General features: G+C 42.0%; 1 protein-coding gene, 1 long non-coding RNA gene and 1 other non-coding gene across 3 annotated transcripts in view; 2 read left to right on the plus strand and 1 right to left on the minus strand.

Annotated features, from left to right (window-relative positions):
• Positions 1–8,566, minus strand: part of LOC104680762 — a 43,656-nt gene extending 35,090 nt beyond the window's left edge. The window contains exons 1-2 of the long non-coding RNA XR_750498.1: positions 8,207–8,566; positions 7,526–7,639 (exon numbers count right to left, since the gene is read on the minus strand). This is a non-coding gene — a long non-coding RNA (uncharacterized LOC104680762). The remainder of the gene's footprint in view (positions 1–7,525; positions 7,640–8,206) is intronic.
• A 192-nt stretch (positions 8,567–8,758) lies between these two features.
• The window catches only part of SH3TC2 (SH3 domain and tetratricopeptide repeats 2), a 62,182-nt gene continuing 47,830 nt past the window's right edge, over positions 8,759–23,110 (plus strand). The window contains exons 1-2 of the mRNA XM_010386842.2: positions 8,759–8,912; positions 19,662–19,760. Coding sequence (XP_010385144.1) covers positions 8,861–8,912; positions 19,662–19,760 — 151 coding nt within the window. The 5' untranslated portion in view covers positions 8,759–8,860. The remainder of the gene's footprint in view (positions 8,913–19,661; positions 19,761–23,110) is intronic.
• On the plus strand, positions 14,277–14,383 carry LOC115896601. Its single transcript, XR_004056520.1, has one exon. It is a non-coding gene; the product is annotated as a U6 spliceosomal RNA (small nuclear RNA).

Genomic DNA, 23,110 nt, shown 5'->3' on the forward strand with positions numbered 1-23,110 from the left:
GACTTGTGAACAGTTCCGCCTCACCTGCCCACTCAGCCAAGCCTGCTCTCCTGGCAGGCCTCCTCCTGACCCCCATATGAAATAGATCCAGTGCCAATTGTAACAATAGGAAAAACAAGCTGTTATTCCTACTGTCACACACGATACAACACTCAACACAGCGTATAGAATATTTTATTGCTTCTCACCAAAATGTATCTTTTTTTCCCCTCACATACCAAGCAATTCTCCAGCAGACACCAACTGGGTGTCCTATAATACAGTTCAGTTATGACACTATCTACCTAAAGATAGTGTCAGATCTCACAGTTTAGGAGCCCAGTCCCACAAAATTGCGCTCCACTTCAGGTGTCAGTCACAAGTCCCTGGTTGTGATCTGTACTTCTGACCAGTTAGCTGTAAATTAAGGGTTGCCATGATCCCTTCTTTGTGTTTGATTAATTTGTTAGAGCATCCCACCGAACTCAGACTAATACCTGACTTACATTTATCCATTTATTATAAAAGACATTACAAAGGATGTGGATGAATCCCAGATGGAAGAGAGGCATAATGTAAGGTATGTGGGAAGGGGCATAGAGTGCCACGCCCTCTGCAGGTGCGCCACCCTCCCAGCAGCTCTACTGATTCACCAGCCAGGAAGCTCTCTGAACCCTGTCCTTTTGGGGTTTTATAGAGACTTCATTATGTAGCATGACTGATGAAATCATTGACCATTGGTGATGAGCTCATCTTTAGCACCCCCTCTCTTCCCCAGAGGTCAGGGCAGGGGGGCTTGAAAGTTCTAATGTAATCACATGGTGAATTCCCCCGGCTACCAGCCCCCATCATGAGGCTATTAAGGAATCCACCAAGAGTGACCTTTAGAACAAAAGATGCTCCTGTCCTCCAGGAAATTCCAAAGGATTTAGGAGCTCTGCCTCAGGTGATCTTGTCACTTAGGAAATCATAAAAGTTTCAGGAGCTCTGTCTCAACAACCAGGGGCAGAGACCAAATATGTATTTCCTCTTCTTCTTCTTCTTTTTTTTTTTTTTGAGATGAGGTCTCACTATATTGACCAGGTTGGTCTCGAACTCCTGAGCTCAAGCAATGGTCCCGCATTGGTGGCCAAGGTGCTGAGATTACAGGCATGAGCCACCATGCCCACCATGTATTTCTTCTTATATCACACTATTACACAACCTCTGTCAGTTCATGGCACCCCCAATCCTTCTAGGTGCTCAGGCCTTCTCTCATACTCCACATCTCATGCAACAGTTAATTCTGCCTCAACCTACAAAATAAACCAGACTCTCACCACTTCTCATCACCTCCACTGCTTCTACTGTTAAAAGAAAAAACCTTTAGAAAAATTAAACTTAACAGCATTTAATTGAGCAAGGAATGATTCACAAATTGGGCACCCCCACCCTTGCCCACCCCCAGCAGAACAGGAACAGTTTCAGAGAGCTCCAGGCTGCAACTTGAGCAGGCAGCATTTACGGACAAAAAACAGAAGTGAGGTACAGGGGCTGCTTGATTGGTTACAGCTCAGTATTTGCCTTATTTGATCATGGTTTGATCAGTTGGCCACCTTTAATTGACTGAAGCTCTGCTGCTGTGATTGGCTGAGACTCAGCTTTTTGTTAGAAAAGTATACACCCAAGTTAGTTTCAGTTAGTTTATGTACTAAATTAAGTTATAATTTGTAACATAAGAAATCAAATATGGAGGCATCCTTAGGCCAAATTTAGTTTAACACTATTTTTAAGAAAAGAAAAATAGCTCAGGACAATCTGAGCTGTGAGAGATATGCAAAATTTATCAGGCTCAGAGACATGAGTGTGGGACTTCAGTAATGTCTCCTGCACCCACGCCCTGGGTCCATTATTAAAGGCATTTTATTCCTGACTAGCTGCCTCACCCATAATCTTCATTTTCCTGGAATTTAATAACAATGTATAGCCAATCAATAGCTTATGTTATTTTAATGTAAATTTTTGGTAAATAACTTAGGAACTGCTGCTTCTTTTCATTTAAAAACCCACCTGTAATTGTTGCTAATCCCAGCTCATATTCAGGGCAACTTGAATCTACAATTCTGGGTTGCAGTCCTCAAACTTGGCTCAAATAAACTCTCTACTTATATTAAGTTTGCCTCAGTTTTGTTTTCCTTTAGGCTGACTCCCTGGTCCAGACACACTTTTGCTTGCATTACTGCAATAGCCTCCTGCCAGTCTCCTTGCTTCACTCTAGTCCTTTTCCACGCAGTCTATTCTCAACACAGCAGCTGGAGTGATTCTTTCAAATCATAAGTCATATCACTCTTCCACCGAAAATTCTCCAGTGGTTGCCATTTCACTCAGATGAAAGCCACCATCCTTAAAATGATCTAGCAAGCTCTGCATACCCAGGCCCCTGTTACCTCTCTGACTTCATCTCCTGCAAATCTCCCTGTGCTGGCCAATCTTCAGTCATCCTTTGGAACCCACTCTGTATTCTTCTCTACCCTGTGCTGTGCCCCCAAAGCTCTCTTACTCTTTGGCTTCCAGTTATATTCAGTCATGGGAAGATGGAAGGTGAGAGAATGGAGTATTTATTCTGCTGGCCCCTTTCCATTCATGACCTTGGCTAGGCCATGGCTATGTTCCTCTATCAAAGACACAGCCACTGGCCTCGGGCCCTGGCTGCAGCAAGCTCTTGCTAGATTCCACTAGCTACCCCTCCTCTTGTGCTTTCAGGCCTAAGGTTGTTATGGTGGCCAAGGATTGGTGGCCTTTTTATTTCTAGCCCTGGAGTGCCTCATCATACTTGCTGATTTGCCTTAAGCCTGCCTTAAGATGGAATCTTGCTCTGTTACCCAGGCTGGAGTGCAGTGGTGCGATCTCAGCTCACTGCAAGCTCCGCCTCCCAGGTTCACGCCATTCTCCTGCCTCAGCCTCCTGAGCAACTGGGACTGCAGGTCCCTGCCACCATGCCCAGCTAACTTTTTTTGTATTTTTAGTAGAGACGGGGTTTTGCCGTGTTAGCCAGGATGGTCTTGATCCCCTGACCTCGTAATCCGCCTGCCTCGGCCTCCCAAAGTGCTGGGATTAGAGACGTGAGCCACTGTGCCTGGCCCACAGGTTTTTTTTTTATAAGTACGTTTTTTATAAGATCATATTGGATTAGGGACCCGCCCTACTCTAGTATAACCTCATCTTAAATAACTATATCTACCACAAGTCTATTTCTGAATAAAGTCAGATTCAGAGGGGGAGGACTTCAATCTATCTTTTTCAGGGGGACACAGTTCAACTGATAATGGGATATGTTCAGTTTTTCCCTGGAATTATAGTACCTAACTTATGATTGCTCCAAGTAGATTACACATTTTCTAAGGAAACAGTTCAATTTTATGTCTGAAATGGCAAATTGGTGGGTGGCCCTTGGGTTGGATTTTGTCTGCAGGCAAGTTTGTCTGCCCTGAGGTATTGGCCCATGTAGTGCTTTGAAAGATATTTGGAAATAATTTATAAACATTTATTTATTTATTTATTTATTTACTTTTAACATTTTCTTAGAGATAGGGTATTTATATGTTGCCCAGGCTGGTCTTGGACTCCTGGTTTCAAGTAATTCTCCTGCCTTAGCCTCCTATAACTTATAAACATTTAAATATTAGGAAGCCTCACTTACAAATCTGGATTTTTGGTTTCCATGACAAATGAGAATGTCTGGTTACACAGACCTGTCTTGCACCATGTTCCTCATTGCCCAAAGCCTAGCAGGGGTTTCTTCTTAGACAGAGCAGTGCCCTCCATGCCCCACAGGTACACCTCTCCCTGTTGTTGCCCCAACCTTGACGCCAGTGAAACTGCTTTTGCGAAGATTATGACAGTGAGAGAAGTTGAATGTGACTGATTTCGTCTTGCTTCTAGCCTCACAGGCTGGCTGTCTTTGCTCATCCCTAGGTGTAGGCCAAGCTAACCATATGAGGAATTTAGTTTATAGTTTAGCTTTGAAGCAAGGATGATAACAGTCCCTCCCTAAAACGAATTCCCTTGTTGTTTGGGGGCTGAAACTGCCTTTGTAAGACTAATGAAAAGCCCTAAGATTAAGATTATGGGAGGGACGTGAATTCTGCTAAAATGTAGGTATAGTTTCTATAATTCCTTATTGCTCAGGAGTCATGTGGTCAGAGGTCACAAGATTTGTGACTTCCCCAATTGCTTCTGTAGGTAACACCACTATTGTAGAACCTAAAATTGGTCTTTTGAGATGTCTTTCGGACTTTTACATTCTTGCAACTGACTGACACCACCCAGACTCATAACTTCACCTGTCCTGTGTTTTCCATCTAGAAACAAACTCAGTGCATGAGGACTATTTTCTACATTCCTGTGATTGCATCCACAAACAATCAGCAGCACCCACCCCTTCCCACCCTGCCCACCAAACTATCCTTGAAAAACCCTAAACTCTGAGTCTTCGGGGAGATTGACTGGAGCGATAACCCTGGTTGTTCTGCATGGCTGGCCTCACATTAATGAAAGGTTTTCTTTGCTGCAATACCAGTCTCAGTGAACTGGCTTTGTCTGTGCAGCAGGCAGAAAGAATCCATCAGGCAATTACAGTGGGATCAGCTGCCACTTGTTTCCTGGCCAGCTCACTCATTTCCATCAGTTGCCTGGCTCTTGTAGACATATGAGCTTGTAACCCCTGAACACCAAGCAAATATTAAGGAAACAAGAGGTATTCCATAATGATGGCAATGATGGTGATGGTGGTGAGTTGAAGGTGGGTTGGAGCTCCACTGTTTTTTTTTTTTTTTACTATATACTCTTGAAGCTTTCCCAATCTAGCTTTTATCTCCACTGCTCTACCAAGATGTCCAGTGGTAAATTCTCTGTGCACATCTCACTTCCTAGCAGCATTTGACATAGTTAATCACTTTCTGCTCTTGCAGGTGCTCTTCCTATACTTTCTTCATTTGAATTCTGTACCATCTTATGCTCTTGGTGCATATCCTCTCACTGGCCACTCTTTCTCTATCGCTTTTGCTGGTTTCTACTCCTTTCTTATTCATATAAAAATTAACGTGTTTGTAGGGCTGTTTCTTGATTTATCCTCTGTATTCTATCCTCCACTTTCTCCCTTAAGAGATCTTATTTGGTCTTCTAACTTTACATACCCTCTGCACAGTGACAACTCCCAAATACTTACCTTCAGCTTTTAACTTCTGCATGAACTCCAGATTACATTGTCTACATTTGCTTGGATGTACTAAAGGACTATTAAATATCACATATACAAAACCAAACTCCTGTTTTCAATTCACAAAGCTTCTTTTCTCCTAGCATTTAACATTTCAATAAGTATTAAATTATTTCAGTTGTTCAGGTAAAAAAAAAATCAGAACACCTCTAGAGTATATATTTTTTCCCTCTCATCCATTCTATATATCCATACATCCTCATGGCTCTCTGTGATTGTTAATTTCATGTGTTCACTTGCCTAGGTCATGGTGCCCAGTTGTTTGACCAAAGAACAAAATAGATGTTGAAGGTATTTTTTTAAAAAATATGTGATTAACATTGACATCAGTAGACAGTGAACAAAGCAGATTACCCTCTATAATGTGTGTGGGTCTTCCCACCAACTGATTGGGGGCCTTCCAATCAGTTGAAGGCCTTAAGACCAAAGACCGAAGTTTCCTGAAAAAGAAGAAATTCTTCTCAAGAATTCTTGACTGCAACATGGAAAACTTGTGTGAGCTTCTATCCTAGTCTGCTGCTCTGTGGAATTTGGTCTAAAGACTGCAATAGCAACTCTTACTTGAGTCTCCAGCCTGTTGGCCTGCCCTGTGGATTTCAGATTTGCCAACCCTCACAGGAGCTAATTAGTTAATTTTTTTTCCTCTTTCTTTATCTTTATCAACTTTTATTGGTTCTGTTTCTCTGGAGTACCTTGACTAATGCACCCTTATTTCAAAATATGTCTAATACCTAAACTCTTTTCATCACCTCTACCAGTAGCACTTTGGTCCAATCCATTATCATCTCTCTGCTGGATGTTACAATTGCTGCATATCTGGAGTTCCATCTATAGCCTGTAAGCCAGGCTGAGCCTTTAAAACCAGAAGTCATGCATGTTACTCTTCTTTTTAGTGTCCTCCATTGGCTCTTACCTCATTCAGAGTAAAAGCTGAAGTCCTTAGATGACCTCTAAGATGGCCAGGGATCCTTTCAGTAGTTGGTTTTGATCATTTATAGTCTGATTGTTGTTGTACCTGTGTAGGAGTGGTGTGCAGACCAGTGAAGGAGCAATGATAAGTCTGCACATCTGTCAGCATGTGTAAGTTAGAACATGGGACTTCTCGTCACTGTCTGATTTTCATGCGCATCCCAGTTTTAAGTGGTTGTTTTCTTTTCTTTTCTTTTTTTTTTTTTTGAGACGGAGTCTTGCTCTGTCGTCCAGGCTGGAGTGCAGTGGCCGGATCTCAGCTCACTGCAAGCTCTGCCTCCCGGGTTCCCGCCATTCTCCTGCCTCAGCCTCCCGAGTAGCGGGGACTACAGGCGCCCGCCACCTCGCCCGGCTAGATTTTTGTATTTTTTGGTAGAGATGGGGTTTCACCGTGTTAGCCAGGATGGTCTCGATCTCCTGACCTCGTGATCCGCCCGTCTCGGCCTCCCAAAGTGCTGGGATTACAGGCTTGAGCCACCGCGCCCGGCCTAAGTGGTTGTTTTCTAAAGAAACTCTTGTCCTTTCATTGTGGGCCCAAGAAAACATTCTAATTCATACTCAAAAACACTGTGCTTCGGTAAGGAAAACACATGAGAAACTGGGAAGTAGATACTTTAAATAGACCTGCACAGAGAAAACATCCTGCCCGGTGGCAATGTGATCAGAGACCCCATCCCTCCTGCACTCTACTCCCCGCCCCAGCTCTCATCTCTCTGCTGGATGTTACAATTGCTGCATATCTGCCTACCTGTTTATATCAAAGCCCAGGGGCTTTGCGTGAATGGTTAGCTGGCTGCAGAGATTTCACTCCTTCCTGGGCCTTTCTCATCGTGTGTCCTAGCAGTCATGGGAGAACCCACAATGTATCCCATGTATCAGAAACGTGATCCTTCTGGGCTGTGGAATCAACTAGACCTGGCTCAGTCTTGACTCTGACATTCATAAATGGTGGGAGAAGGGAGGGAGGTGGACAAGTTATACACTCCTCTTTATCTGTTTCCTTACTTACAAAGTAGAAATGATGCCTACATTATGGGCCTGTTACAGGATTTGAATAGAATAACATACAGTGAGAGCCTGGCCCACAGTAAACATTTGGAAACTGTGTCTCAGGATGAGTAAGCATGAAGATGACAGCGGTGCTTCAGAGACAGGCTCAAGACCCTGTCCTCTGGGGCTGGGCTGGTGTGTGAGGTGGATACTCCTGACCTCCGGTGGGACTGACCCATAGGCCATTCTTCACCTGGTTACCCAACTGCTCCTCTCAGAATATAAACTTGATTGGGATGCTGCCCTCCTTAAAATGTTGGTGATACTGACCTCAAGTTCAGCCTCCAAATAGCCTGCAACACAGGCCCGGCAGGACTCCACCTTCTCTTGGCTCACACCTCCTGTTCTTTGGGCCTTTCACTAGGGTCCTCTCACCACTTTGCTCTAGGCATGAAGGAAACATTGGGTAAGCAGTGCTCTTTGAGCTTGGTTGTTAGAGTAGTCATGCTTCCGTCCAGCCTTGCTGGCATTCAGCCATATTTTCTCCATCTCCTTTGCAAGATCTCATGGGAGGTTTTCTGAAATTTAGCCACAGTATCAACTGGATTCCCCTGCTCCACTGCCTATCTGAAACAGGAAAGAGGTTAGTCTGGTGGGACCAGTTTTGCATGCATACCTGTAGTCTTGCTGTGTTTTTTTTAATTTTATTTTTAATTGACATATAATAATTCTACACATTTATGGGCTAGAATATGATGTTTCAATGTATCTATATATTGTGTAATGATCAAATCAAGGTAATTAGCATATCCAGCATCTCAAACATCATTTTTTTTTGTGGTGAGAGCATTCAAAATCCTCTCTTCTATGTTGAAATATATGATACATTATTATAGTCCCCCTACTGTGCAATAGAACACTAGAACTTACTCCTCCTATGTAACTCTTACCTTTTACCTATTGACCAACCTCTCCCCATCCTTTAATGTATTTGGTTCTCCATCCCCTCACCTGTAAAATGCTGGGCTTCATCAGGTGATCTCCTGGATTCTTTTCCTGCACACCAGCAGCTGGGGGTTTGCGTGTTCACCAGTGAGGAGCTGGCTCATTGATGCTGCTAGGTCGAAGTGAAATGCTGCACCCACAGCTCCAACTTTATCAGAGAGCCAAGGGAGGCCTTTGCAGAGAGATACTGGGTGGAGATCACTGTAAAGGGGTGGCAGGCCAGTCAGTGTGGGTCAAGTCAGTCAGGGAGGGAGAAAGCCAACAGCAGTCTTGATCTCTGGGATGTTCTCTGCCCTCCTCCCCCGCCCTGGCTGCCCCCACAAGAACCAAACTGTGTATCTCAATCCTAGAATGCGAGGAATGTGCTGCAGGCTGATAGGCATGAGGCGATCTGCTGAGAGGCAGGGAGGAGCCCTGTTCTCCAGGCCTGACAGTGCAAGAGCTGTGGGCCTGCAGGCTGGGCTAGGCTGCCCCTCCCACCCTCCCTGGGCCTCCTGCTGTAGCCGGGATATCAAAGGCTGCATTGTGCATTGAGCAGGCCTCGGTCCCTCGTGTGCCAGGGAGGAGGCGGGAGGAGGGACACCGTTGGGAGGCTGTCCCTTGCAGCACTCTTCTGGCCGGTGTTCTCAAGGGCCTCGGCCAGGGTAGGATGGTATACACATGGGTGGCTGCTTCTGCATCCCCAGGGAGCGGAGTCTGACCCGGGGCCCAGGTGAGTTTCCCAGGGGGCCCTTGGCCTGTGGCTTGGCCAAAGTGGATGGTCCAGTGGAGGCTCAGGGACCTGCTGGGTTGGGGACACTTTTCTCTCAAAGATGGTGAGATGGTTGTGCTTTCTGGCTGCCTCTCCTTCCTCCCTGGGTATTTGTCATGCTGGCTCTGTAAAAAGGGAGTAAAGCCTGGAAGCATCTATTTTTTTCCTGAAGAAAGAGGCTTTGAGTTCGCTCTGTCAGAAGCTGAGCAGCACTGCTCCTGGCTGCCACTCCCAGGGTGTAACTAAGCCCTTCCTTCCTTTCTTCCCGAGATCCCCCAGGACAGGAAGAAAGTTCAGGCAGTGAGTTCCTCTGTGGCCTATAGGTGGTCATAAACTTGGCCTTAGTCATTCAAGCCTATTTTTGTCAGGGTTGCTGTTACTGGAGAAAAACAGGCAGTTTCCTGCCTCCACCTATTACAGTGTGATTTGTGTGTGAGTGTGGGCATCAAGTTGAGGAAATGGAGAGTTGTTGCTCTAAGAAATTGTCAAGTCGTGGGAGAGTGACTTAGGGTGACCAGCCATTATGGTTTGCCTGGGACTGAGGAATTTGCTGGGATATGTCAGTTCCAGGCCAACCAGGCTGGTTGGTTTCCCTGAAGCAACCTTCTTCTTTTTTTCAGAGGAGAATCAAGGTAGGGCACTGTGTTCTCTTGTGTGGTGTTTATCAGGATGAGTGGTGGGTTTGGGGAAATGTGGGGGTTGATTGGTGGGGGGAGGCTTGCTTGGGAGATAGGGGAACCTTGCTCCAAGCAATCATTCCTAGCCCTTGTTAGAACTGTGTGTCTTCCTGGGGCTCCACCATGGCTCCTGAGAGAAGGAGCTAAGGAGCATCCCCTAGCTGAGGGCTTTCTACTTTCTGACAGACAACTTTCTTCTGTAGTCTTATGACCTGGGCTTGTAGAAGGCACTCGAGGTCATTGAAGTGAACCCAGAACAACCATATTCTGCTTCCTCTGCTTGAAGTCTTCATCTAGGCACCTTGGCACCTACAGCAGGGAGTGTCTCCCAGAAAAAGGCAACCTGTGGACCTAAAACTATAAGCAAACAAACCCCAAATGATGCCCTTGGCACAAAAGGCACAACTTAATCTATGCACAATTTAGCTTCTCCAGATTTCTCAGATGTAAACACTTTTCAGTCCCTCCCACTAAGTCCTATTGTCATTGTGGCCCATGAGAGCAGAAACAGCATGGAGGGAGACATGCAGGACCGCTGGTCTGGAAGTCGGAGATTGGGGTCTAGATCTGACTTCCTCTAGCTCTAGTTAGGCAGGTGTCATCTTGGCTACTCACTTGGTCTTTGAGGCCAAAGTGTCTGGATTTGATCTTGGTTCTTTTACTTGCCTTGACAACTTATTTAATTTCTCTGTGTTTCAGTTTTCCTTATCTGTAGCTTTTATGACATGATAATGCCTTCTTCATAGAGCTGTGGTGGAGATTAAGTCTACATGTGAAATGGTGAAACAGCCTGGTGCAAAGTTAGTTGAACAAAATAAAATTAACCATTATTAATTGCATTTTGATGACTAGTATATCTCGTTCTCTCTCTGGGCCTCCATTTGGTCATCTATACAATTTTAGGGTTGTAAACTGCTGTGTAGAGGTGTCTCAGAGAGCTCTGCTCATGTTCCCTCATCCTTACCTAGAGCGGCTCTGCTTCTAGTTGACATCTGTCCTTCAGCCAAAGATTTCCTGTAGAACAGTTACACAGCTCAAAACAAATAAACAAACAAAACACAATATTGAAAAAGGTCAAAATCATAATAACACTATCATTCAACTACTTTATTCTTTCACCTTCTTTTTGCCATTGATTACTGACTGGCACCTCGGATTCACCTTTTCACCAAGAGTCAGCCTGCTATGTATCTCCCTCGAGACTTTTCATGCCATTCCCCCATATTATTCCCTGTTTGTGTCAGGGCCTTTCCCTAGCGAGGTTGATGTGGGTGTTGTAGGTCCAAGTCCAGTTGATCTGGATATTCCCATTCCAGATTCCCCTATTTATCCTAGAGAAAAGGGACAAAGTATGAGACCCATCCTGGAGCAACTTAATTGTTGTGTGACCTTGGACAAGTCCCTCATGTTTTTTGAACCTCAGTTTTCCTGGCTGTAAACTGTATCTAATGGTGGTACTTATCCCACGGAACTTTTGTGAGGATTAAATTGAATAATTACTCTCATGGACTTAGTACAGGGTCTGGCTTTTGATAACCCTTCGGTAACTACAGGCTGTTTTATCGTTAGCTAATATGGACCATTCTTACACCAGTTTCTGCTAATTCCATCCTGGCCTGGAGAAGTCTGTGCTCATGTTTCCTGGGGTGCTTCTGCCTCATGTCTGTTTAAGTGGGAGCTAGAGCAGACACCAAAACAGTGAGTCCTCAGGGCTAATGGACACAGGAAAGGAGAAGGCTCTTGATAGCACTGAGCACTGGACAGCTGCCAGACTGGTTTGCGTGGAGTGACGCAATAATGAACATTGACTCTGACTACTCCAGGCACCTGCATTCTTACGTGTGGACGCTGCCTACAGCATCTGTTCCCTGGGATGGCTCTCAATTGCTCACAGAAGTCCCCTAATCTGGAGGAATGCACATGGTGAGAGGATAGGTTCTGATCCGTTGCTATCATCTCTGACTTCCCCACCCTATCTATGAGTTGTTTCTTGCCATTGTTTCATAAGCTACAATTGCTCACTTTGCATCACAGAGAAAGCCATGTCAAAGTTTGTTGATCGAAAAGCTTCTAGCACTTCTCCCTTATTTTCAATGCCTGTTTGAAAAAATTTGGCAGATTTATGCCCTTAAACAGAAGATGTGGAAGAGATACATTCACCTCTGTTGATCACTGGTGCTTGTGACTTTCCTTTTAACCTTTTTGATAGATGCGAATCATCAGTATAATAACAAGAGATCAAGGGTGAATGCTGACAATAGTAAATGATGCTTCACTTTTGAATTTTAAAAGCCTTGTAAAGCATGTAAAACATATTGATAACAGAGGATATTAGAATAGTTAGCCCACCATCTAGCTATAACAAATTTTTGCATTATGTCATGTTATCTTCAGAACTTTACCTTTTTCTTTCTCTTACTTTTTGAAGAAATAAAACATCACAAACATACTTAGCAGCCCCTGGATATCTCTTTCCAATCTCATTCCCCTTCTCTCTCCACATAGTTAATAACTTTCATGAATTCAATGGTTATGTGCTTTCACTACATATTCATGAGCTCACAATCATTCCGAAGAATTGTTTTATAGACTTTAAAAGTTAAACAAAATGATATCATGATGCAACTTTTTTTTTTTTTTTTTTTTTTTTTTTTTTTTTTTTTTTTTTTGCTAAACATTGTAATCTAAGATATATTCATGTGGGTAGATGTAGCTGTACTTCTAACATGCTACTCATCCCAACAAGGAGAAAGTGGTTTCATCATAAAAACTGCTGATGGTAAGTTTGTTAAGTCAAAAAAGAAAAAAAAAAATGTGGGTACAGGAAAAAATAAAACATGCAGAGAAATGTTTGCTGTTTAGTCTTCTTTTTAACGTTGAGCATGATGGTGGGTGGGTAGGAGCACAGAGAGGCTGAGAGAGGAGAAATGAAGTTGAATTCTCATTTTCAGCAAGTTGTTGTGAGATGTTTCCGTGATCAGAGGCCCGAGACTTTAGAATTCTGAGGTCAGGTTAATGTAGTGAGAACGCAAGGTCCCTACCCATTGATTTAGATGGCCTCTGGCTCTCTTGCTAACTTGCTGTGCGATCTCAGTAAAATCACGACTCCTCTCTGGGCCTTTTGTTTCTCAACAGTAAAATTGAGAGTGGAACTAGGTGATCTTTTAAATCCCCTCCTTCATTCAGTTTCTGCAATTCTTGCCTCTTCCCCATCTTTACCCCTCATATTCAATATGTCAAGATGCCTTCTCTTTTCTTGTTTTAAATAGCCTCATTCACTCTATGCCCTCACTTCTCATTGCCAGGGCCACAGCCCACATTCTCACACTCACGTCCCTGGATTTTCACAGCACCTCTTCAGCTGGCTCCCTGCCTATTGTGCTTTTCTCTCCTTATCCTTCGCATGTTACCCAAGTAGAATTTTCACTTTTGTTATACCATTGCCATGTTCAAGAACATTTCACATCTCTCCATTGCTTACTGTATCCATTCTAAACACCCCTGCCTGCCTTAAAGTGCTCCCCATCTTGACCCTACCATACTTATCCATTTTAGTCCCACAACTACCCACCTCCCCAGCATGCGCCGGATGGCTTCTACCATCCCATGTGTGTACAAAGCTCATTCCCACGCTATCTTGCTTTCCTTCCACTTATGTACATCTGCCAAGAACATAAAAAGCAAGCTGTCAACTGGGGAGTAATATCAGAACAAGAATATTAAAAAAAAAAAAAAGGCTCTTACAACTCAGTAGCGATAAGATAAATAACCCAGTAACAATTGCAAAATGTTGGAATGGACACTTCAATATAAAAAATATGTGGATGACTAACAAGCATGTGAAAAAGTGATTAACATCATAAGTCATTAGCGAAATGCACATTGAAACAATCAGATAAAATGGCCTACCTACTTAGAATGGCCCAAATTAAAAAGACTGATAACATCAATTGTTAGTGAGGATGTGGAGCAACTAGAACTCTCACACACTGTTAGTGGAAATACAAAATATTACAGCCTCTTTGGATACCAGTTTGGCAGTTTACAAATAAATCTCAATGTTTTTCTGAACTGAGGTTTAGTAACTTTTTCTGATCAATAGTAATAAAAATAAAACTAGCTTATTCAAAAGCAATTTATTGATTAATAATTCAAAGTCTAGATTTTTTTTTCTTCAGATATTGCTAAATCAAGGTGTTCAGATGATGTTATCAGAAAACTCTCTTTCCTAAGCTCTGTTTTTATGGGTTGGACTCAATGTCAGGCAGGCTTTCTCCTTGTGGTGGGCACCACAGCTCCAGGCTGTCATATTCATAGCTTCCAGTGCAGTGAAAAGAAATGTCTTTGCTAAGTGTGCTGATGAGGGTCCTAGAACTAATTCTCACTGGCTTAACTTTGACCATGTGGCCATGGCACTGCATAACCCAGTTGGATTATGCCTGAATTATGTGCTCACTTTTGGAGCTAGGGAGAGAGTCAGCTCCACACAGACTACATAGACTGGGTTCACATGGGTCACATGATTAATGAAGAAGCCAGGGTTTGAGTCCAGGACTGTCTGATTGCCACTTGCTCTTAGCCACTTCTCTACCTGCCTTCAGTGTTAGAAAACAAATGCATGCCGATTACAGAATATTTGAAAAACAGAGAGCTTTCTTTGGCAGCACGTATGCTAAAATCAGAAAGATACAGAGAAGATTAGCATGGCCTCTGTGCAAGGATGACATGCAAATTTGTAAAGTGTTCCATATTTTTGAATAGATAATGAATGGATGCTGAGCTGAATATCTAGGTGATGGGATGATCTGTGCAGCAAATCACCATGGCACATGTTTATCTATATAACAAACCTGCACATGTACCCCTGAACTTAAAATAAAAGCTGAAGAAAAACTAAAAGAAGGGTGGAGGAGGGACTTTATCATTCAAAAATGTCAATGTCATTAGAGAAAAAAAAGTCATAAAAAATCATATGGAAATGTTCCCAATGAAAGGAGGCTAAAGACATTTGACAACTAAATGTAATACTTGACCCTAGACTGCGTTCTATACTGAAGAAGAAAAGATGATAAAAAGGATATTACTGACATTACCGGGTCAATTGACAAAGCTGGAATTGAAATAGTAGATTAAAGTATTAATATTAAAACAATATTAATCAGCAGCTTGTATTGTTAGCAGATTGTGTTGTTTATCATCTTTAATATACAAAACTTTTATTTTTCAAAAAATTAATATTTCAGTTAAATAATATTTTAATGTGCCTATAAAAAAGAAAAATTAGAATATTTGGAAAGTAGATGAAAGTATCAAAAAGATTGTTAAGATGACTCAGCGATAACTACTATAGACCTTCTGGTTTATTTTCTTTCAGTTATAAAAGTCATACTTTTTTTCCTAAGGTAATTTATTCTATATGACAGTTTTTTGTTGCCTTGAATCATCTCTGGTTCTTTTTCAAGGCCCAGATCAAGTTTTCAAACTTCTTCATGTTGAAATATAACACCATGTGTAAAAGAATTCTGTAAACAGACAATCCATGTGTAACTATTAGCTGTTTTTCCTATTATAGAATGCATTCTAATTTTCCAGCTTCCTCATTGTTTCTCAGAGAGGTGCCCTTCTGGCTCATGGGTTCCGAGGCCTCTGGTGAATTGGTTTGAGTATTCTCACGCTCTAGAAGACATCAGAAATACCCAAAGTGCTAATTAAAAACGCACACTTCAGGACTCTACTCCTAGATATTTCAAGGTAGAGTAGGTAGAGAGGGGCTCCAGGAATATTTTAAAATTCAACTTTTCATAAAAATGTACCATTAACATGTATATATCATAGAATACCATGCAGCCATAAGAAAGAATGAGAGCATGTCTTTTGTGAGATATAGATGGATCGGAGGCCATTATTCTTAGCAAACTAATGCAGGAACAGAAAACCAAATGCCACGTGTTCGCTCTTATAAGTGGAAGCTAAATGATAAGAATTTATAAACACAAAGAGGAAAACAACAGACACTGGGATCTACTTGAAGGTGGAGGTTGGGAAGAGGGAGAGAAGCAGAAAAGATAACTATTGGGTACTGAGCTTCATACCTGGTTGATGAAATAATCTGTATAACAAACCTCCATGATATAAGTTTACCTAAGAACCAAACCTTCACATGTACCCCAAAACCTAAAATAAAAGTTAAAAAAGAAAAAGAATGTTGAGGTCAGTAAAGGCTTTAAGAGGATTAAAAAAAATTTACCATTTATACAGAATTGTGCATGAAATCATGTGTACAGCGTGGTAACTTTTCACAAGTGAATATACTCATCGATATTGTTTTATACAGTTGTAATTCATTCATTCTTATTGTTGTATTGGATTTATTTATTTATTTAATTTTTGGGGGATGGGGCTTGCTATGTTGTCGAGGCTGGGCTTGAACTCCTGGGCTGAAACGATCCTCTAGCCTCAGCCTCCCAAATAGCTGAGATTGTAGGCATGTGCCACCGTGCCCGATTTGCTGGATTAAGGTTTAATTATATATTATATATACATCATTTACTTGTTCATTCTAGTGTAAATTGACATTTGAATTGTGGCCAAATTTGGGTTCTTATAAATAGTGCTGTTCTGAATATTTTAGTGGTTGTCTTTGGTCTTAGTGCATGCGTATTTTCAGCTTGAACTGACACTGTCAGTTTTCCAAAGATAGAACTTCTGTTTATTCTCACACTTGCAGTATATTCTAGTTGCAGTATATTCTAGGTATTCTAGTTGCTCTATATCCTCACAAACATTTGGCTTTATCTGTCTTTTTCATTTTAGCCAGTCTGTGTAGTTGTGTTCCCCTGTGGTTTTACTTTTCATTTCCCTGATGAGGTGAAACAAATTTTCATGTATTTATTAGCTGTTTGAACATTGCCTTTGGTGAAAAGTTTATTCAAGCCTTTTGCCCATTTTCCTGGTGGGCTGGCTACCTATTTCTCAAAGATTTTTGGCATTCCTTATATATTCTATGTTTGAATTATTTGATGACTATACATATGTATGATCAATATTTCTTGTACTCTGTCACTTGCTTTTCAGTCTCTTAATTGCATCTTTTGATTAATAGAAGTTTCTAATTTTAATGTATTACTATTTATCCTTTGTTCCTTTTGAGGGTAGCATTCTTTCCATCCTGTTTAGGAAATCACTGGCAACATCAAGTCATGCAGATATTCTTCTATATTTTCTGTAAGTTTTTTTGCATAGACATCTTCTTAAAAACAATTATCTAAAAAATTCTGATACAGACAGTTCACATATCACATTTTGCAAAACCTTGCAATTTTCTGCTCTAAGCCTCACAAATCCCTAAAAAGCTATGTACCCTTTCCCCAAGCCAGGTCCCCATCCTTGACTTCCCTTCTTCAAGGTGGGCTCACCTCACAAGCCCTCATTGTCAGGCTATTGTATTTTCTCGGAGAACTCTACAGCAGGGATACACTCGCAAACTTGCCAGGGCCGGGTGTAAATGAGTGACGGAATAGGGTGGGGACTATGGTGGCTGGAGAACAAATGTCCTGTAGAACGACAGCAACCACTCAGCCCCAGCTGACCTGGGCTACAGATCTTCCACGTTTCAAAACAAACCCAAGCATCTGGGTTATGTGGAACATTTCAATTTCTAAATGATGTCAAGCAGTTCAAATTAAAAATTCACTGTGTGGGCCAGAAAAAAATAAAGAAGATGTTTGTGGGTTTGCTGTAGTCTACAGTCAAACTCTGTCCCAGGAAAGCAGGCTGCCACTCCAAGTGTGGTCCTGGGAGCAGCAGGAGGAGTATCACCTGTGAAAACATCAGAAATGCAGAACCTCAGCTTTCAAATACTGAAGCAGAATCAGCATTTTATCAATATCCATAGGTGATTCATAGGTACAATAAGGTTTCAGAAGCGCCAATCTAGACATATGGTTCTCAACACTGGTTCAAATTAGAATCATTTGAAGAGGTTATCATTAAAAGAAAGATCTATGGCTGTACTATGGATCACAAAAATCTGAATCTCTAGGGATGAAGCAATATTTTTTATTTTTATTCTTTTATTCTTTTTAATTTTTGTGGGTACATATTAGGTGTATATATTTATGGAATACATGAGATATATTGATATAGGTGTATACAATGGGTAATAATCACATCAGGGTAAATCACATCGCCTCAAACATTTTTCCTTTCTTTTTGTTACAAACAATCCAATTATACTCTTTTAGTTATTTTTAAATGTACAATAAATTATTGTTAACTGTAGTCACCCTATTGTGTTATCAAACAACTAGATCTTATTTATTCTATCTAACTGCATTTTTGTACCCACTAACATCCCTACTTTCCCCCAACACACACACCCTTCCCTGCCTCTGGTAACCATCATTCTACTCTTTTTCTTCATGAGTCCAATTGTTTTAATTTTTTTTTAGCTGGGATGAAGCAATATTTTTAAAAGGCAACCTAGATGATTCAAATAGGCAGCTGGGGTTCAAAAGCACTAATTTAGATCAATCCTTCATTTGTAAGTGGGGAAAGTGAAAACTCACAAAGTGGACAGGTGAAGTGTCTTACCCAAGGTCATTGAACTCATGTATGGGAAGATTTGATTTGTGCTCATTCTCATTTCTCATTATTCCCAAGCCAGTGCCTTTTTGCTGCAGTTGCTTTTGCTTCCTTGGGGCAGAACTGAAAAATGATCCTGTTCGACTACAGCTCATTGCCGCCAGGTTTCCAGCTAAGCTGCTTAGCTTTCAGCACTGAACAGCTAACAAGATTTACTGGATGAAGAGCTGACAGGCCCCTGCTTCTGCCTATTCCAGCTGAAATCCACTTCATTCTTCATGTACATCACCCAAAACCGTGCTAACTGCTCCCACTGTGAAGAAATGGAAGGTCCTCAACTTGGGTGTCAAAATCCCCCTCCATAGACACAGAATGGAGACACAGGCTATTAGCAGCAATATGAGAATTTAGGTTCAACATTAACCAGAAGTGAGTGTGACTGCTCCACCCCTGTTGCATTCTTGAGCTGTATCATTAGAAGCACAGATCCAGTATGCAAAACTTGGTAGGCCTCTTTGGCTCTGATGCACAATTTTACAAGCAAATTCAACGAGTGACTCACAAATAGTGGTTGAGCCAAGGTTCTCTAACTCTGCTTTTCAGGACCAGGTAATACTTCTCACATTCCGACTCCATAGTACAGTTCTTGAACAGTTTTATGGAAAAAAGGACAGAATCCATCAACTAAAATTAATGTGTGAAGGACTTGAGTTTCCTTGTTGTATTTTGGGATGCCATAAAGGAGACCTATGTTCTACAGCAATGTTTTTGACATTTCCATCTGTATCTGCTTCACTATGCTTTATAGGTGCACCATCTTCTTTCTTTTCAACTCTCTGCCATCAAAGTTTCCTCCTCCCCAGCCCTAGCCTGTGTCTTGATCTTCTTTCTTCTTTTCACTCCACTTCTACTGTTGTGAAGACAGTAACTTTTCAGAGAGTTGGGAAGAAAGAGAGTCCTGACAGGACCCTATTTAATGGTCAGACAGAAGGACAGTTGGGGACAATTATACATTTCAGGGTCGTTACAACCACACCCCAATTGTCTCCCTAATGATGCCAATGTCTGTCTCCACTCCAGCCCTTCCATTATCTGCCCCTATTGAACCTTAAGCCTTGCTGTAGTCAGATCTGTGATGACTTGTGTAGGCTCAATGTATATTGAGCACCTTCAGTGTTCTAAGCCATGAGACTTAGTTTGATATGTGAATAGGGATCTGCTTTCTAATAACATGGGCACACCCAGGCTGATGCTGGATTGAGATGGCATGTATGACAGTTCTTTGATAATAGCTTAGATTATTACAAGGCAATGGTGATAACAATTAGAATTCTTCTATGACACTAATCCTGGAAAAAAGTTGTCACTTGACAAAAACTACAGCCTTGCTTATAACTTGCTTCCAACTTCCTTACACTCTTAAGATGACCTTTTATTTCATCTTCTCCAGGTAAAGAAACTCCTTCCAAGGATCCAACTATATCGAGTGAGTGTATAGCCTCATCTGAATACAAGGAAAAATGTTTTCTGCCGCAGAACATGAATCCAGGTATCCAAATCCCAAAGACAAGCCCTATTCTTCCATGCTGAATATTGCAGTAATCTCTTTATCTCTCCCATCTAAAGAGCCCCTCCCTCTTTCCCTCTTAATGAAAAGATTTTGACTATGCTATTTGCTTGCTCACAAATCTTCTGTTGCACTCCATTGCCTACAAAATTAATTTTAACTTTCTCAAGCTGTCACTCAAAGCTCTTCACAATCTGGCACTTATTAGGAGCTCCATACTTATTTGCTTTGTTAAAGAAAGTATATCATAACTTAAGATTTGAAGGTGTTGAGAGATAGGGATAATTAAAAATATTTATATTCAACATGGTACCTCAAACAGTTGTTCATACATTGTTGCTGCTCAGAAAATGTTTGATGAATAAATACATGGGCAGCATGTGGTGGCTCTTGCCTATAATCCCAGCACTTTGGTAGGCTGAGATGGGAGGATCACTTGAGCCCAGGAGTTGGGGCCTAGCCTGGGCAACAGAGTGAGTCCTCATCTCTAAAAAAAAAAAAAATCAGAAAATTAGCCAGACATAGTGGCATATGCTTGCAGTCCCAGCTACCTTGAAAGGCTGAGATGGGAGGACTGCCTGAGCCTGGGAGGTCGAGGCTGCAGTAAGCTGTAATTGCACCATTGTACTTCAGCCTGGGTAACAGAGTGAGACCCTTCCTCAAAATAAATAAGTAGATGAATACATGAATGGCTGAATGAATATGTGGAGGCCACTTTTACATTCTGTATGATACCCAACATAGTACTTTATATGTAGTAGGTTCTGAGTGAATATTTGTTAAATAAGTGAATAACTAAATGAATATATGAATTGAGATTGGCTTGAGCAGAAGGGCATCTGTATGAATCTTTCGGAAGCAGAAAAGTTTTGAAATTAACGTGAAAAAAATCTTATTCTTAATACACATCTCTCACAAAATCCCCTTTAAAAGACATTGATGAAGCCCGCAAAGAGAAAATTGTCACCGGAAGAAAGGTGCGTCTCAGCTGAACTCTGCACCAGAAACTCTGAGGACAAACCTGTAGAAGACTTGATTTCTGTTGTACAGTAGATGGGACCATTTTAGAGGGCAATTCGCATGCCAAGTGATCCTCACATGTTTTTCTCATTTTTGCTTGCCCATTGCTAGGTGGAAGCGCCCAAATCTCCATTTAGCTGATGGGAAACAGAGTGTCAGAGAGGGAAATAACTTCACCACGGCACACTTAACACATGATGAGGAAGGGCCTTGTTCAAAACCACGACGCTCCTTCACCCTCCAAAAATGTAACTCCCCCTCTAACACAAAATATAGGCTTGTGAAAAAGATTATAAATATTTAAAGGATCTAGACCATGTAAATACATATTATATACATGTCATACCAGGTTCTTTCTTTTCCCAAATTCAGACAAGATTGGGCGTATTCAGGGTGGTATAGCCATAGGCCCGATTTCAAATTCTGTCAAACTTCTTGGTTGACAATGAGAAAAACTTTGCCCTTTGTTTCTTGATATTGTGTCAGCCTGCTTATCTGTCTGTCAGCTTGGACCACCCCTGAAAAAACCTGAATTACCATCTGTTGTTTCACGAACTCTGTAGAGTCAGCATTTTGCCTTATCAATGCATGAAGGCTAGTGAACAAAGGGTATCTGTAGGTGAAACTGAACTGACCTCGGGCTGAACTTGTTCATCTTTCAGCATTTTCCACCCTGATGCTGTTTCCAGGAAGGTCACAGAGTAAGAAGGGGAGATGGCTGTAGCTGCCAACCTCTCCTTAATGCAGTGCAGTTGCAGACAGAATCAGTCAGACATATTATCACAATTACAGAACTGACTTTGAGAAGGATTAATCTGTGGCACCATCCACTTCATGAAAACAATATTGAGCTTGACTTCCTCCCTGCTCTAGTGATGCAGAGGGCACTGTAGGATCCCACTGTGGGCCCAGACGCTCTAGCCTAAGTATCGATTCTCACGGTCGAGATCTCAAGAGCCGTCTGCTTATTTAAGTCCAGGTCTTTTGAGTTCCATATACATGGATTCATGTGCATGGCAAGGAGATTCACACCAAAGGCCCTGACTGTCAGTCAGCAGGGGCTACTCTAAGAGATTTGAATGGGTATTTTGGATCAGATGTTGGAAGGATGGATGAGATGGGTTTAGTAGAAAGGAATCATAGAATCAGTTATTGCCAAGGTTAATAGTCATGATCATCTAAGGGCAGCCAGCCATGAGCAGTACTTGCTGGTGATGGGGAGGTGAGGAGGGCAACAGCTAATGCTTAATGTGTTTATTGAATATTTAATATGTACCAGGCACTGAGTAAAAAGATTTATATGCACAATGTTACTTAGGAAGAATTTTTTTTTCTCTTGAGACAGGGTCTTGTTCCGTTGCCCAGACTGGAGTGCAGTGGTGTGATGTTGACTCACTGTGACCTCAGCCTCCTGTGCTCAAGCCATCCTCCTATCTCAGCATCTGAGTAACTGGGCTACAGGCATGCACCACCATGCCCAGGCCACCATGTCTGGCTAATTTTTTTTTCCTTTTTTGTCAGAAGACAGGGTTTTGACATGTTGCCCAGGCTGGTCTTGAATTCCAGAGCTTAAGCTCTCCTCCTCTCTTGACCTCCCAAACTGCTGGGACTACAGGCATGAGTCACTGCGCCCAGTCTAGTAAACATCTTAAAACCCCTGTGGGATACGTACAATAAAAGCCATTTTGCTAAAGGGAAAAGCCATGCATAGAGAGGCAATTAATTGTTCAAGGTGGCACAGTTATTGAGGGGCAGAGCCAAGTCTTGAGCTGGAGCCTGCGTGACCCCTCCCTGGGCTTCATCTTTGCGCTGTACCTCCTCCTAAAGTTCAGCATGCCATGAGGCTACCAGATGGAGGCCTGGATGGATGGGGGGTGCTGAAGAAAAAGGGGTTGCATGAGATTGGAGGACAAGCCTAGGAGGAACTGAGTGGAACAAACACCCACGTGAAGTTTACATCAAAGTCAGGTCATTGGGAATGTCGTAGAAGAGCTCATTTGCAGCCACAGCATTTTCACGACTTCTAGGTTAAAGACAGGCCTTTTAAAGGTAGAAGTCCACGGCTGCCTTGTGGACTCGGGCCAGCATGATAGGGGTCATCTCTAATGTACTCAAGAATTTGAAACGGTCCTGGTAAGTTGAGGCTGAAAGTGAGACCTCTGTGATGATCTATTCCAATGCCTTCTCGGTGTATTGCGTTGAATAATTATTAACAGGATTGCTACTTACTGTCTAAAGAAGACACATTGCAAAGTGCAATTATACGATAAACCTTCTCAGTGTGGCTTTTCTCGACAACACTATCCAAAGGA

Source organism: Rhinopithecus roxellana, chromosome 3 (genome assembly GCF_007565055.1).
Source record: "Rhinopithecus roxellana isolate Shanxi Qingling chromosome 3, ASM756505v1, whole genome shotgun sequence".
Taxonomy (NCBI): Eukaryota; Metazoa; Chordata; class Mammalia; order Primates; family Cercopithecidae; genus Rhinopithecus; species Rhinopithecus roxellana.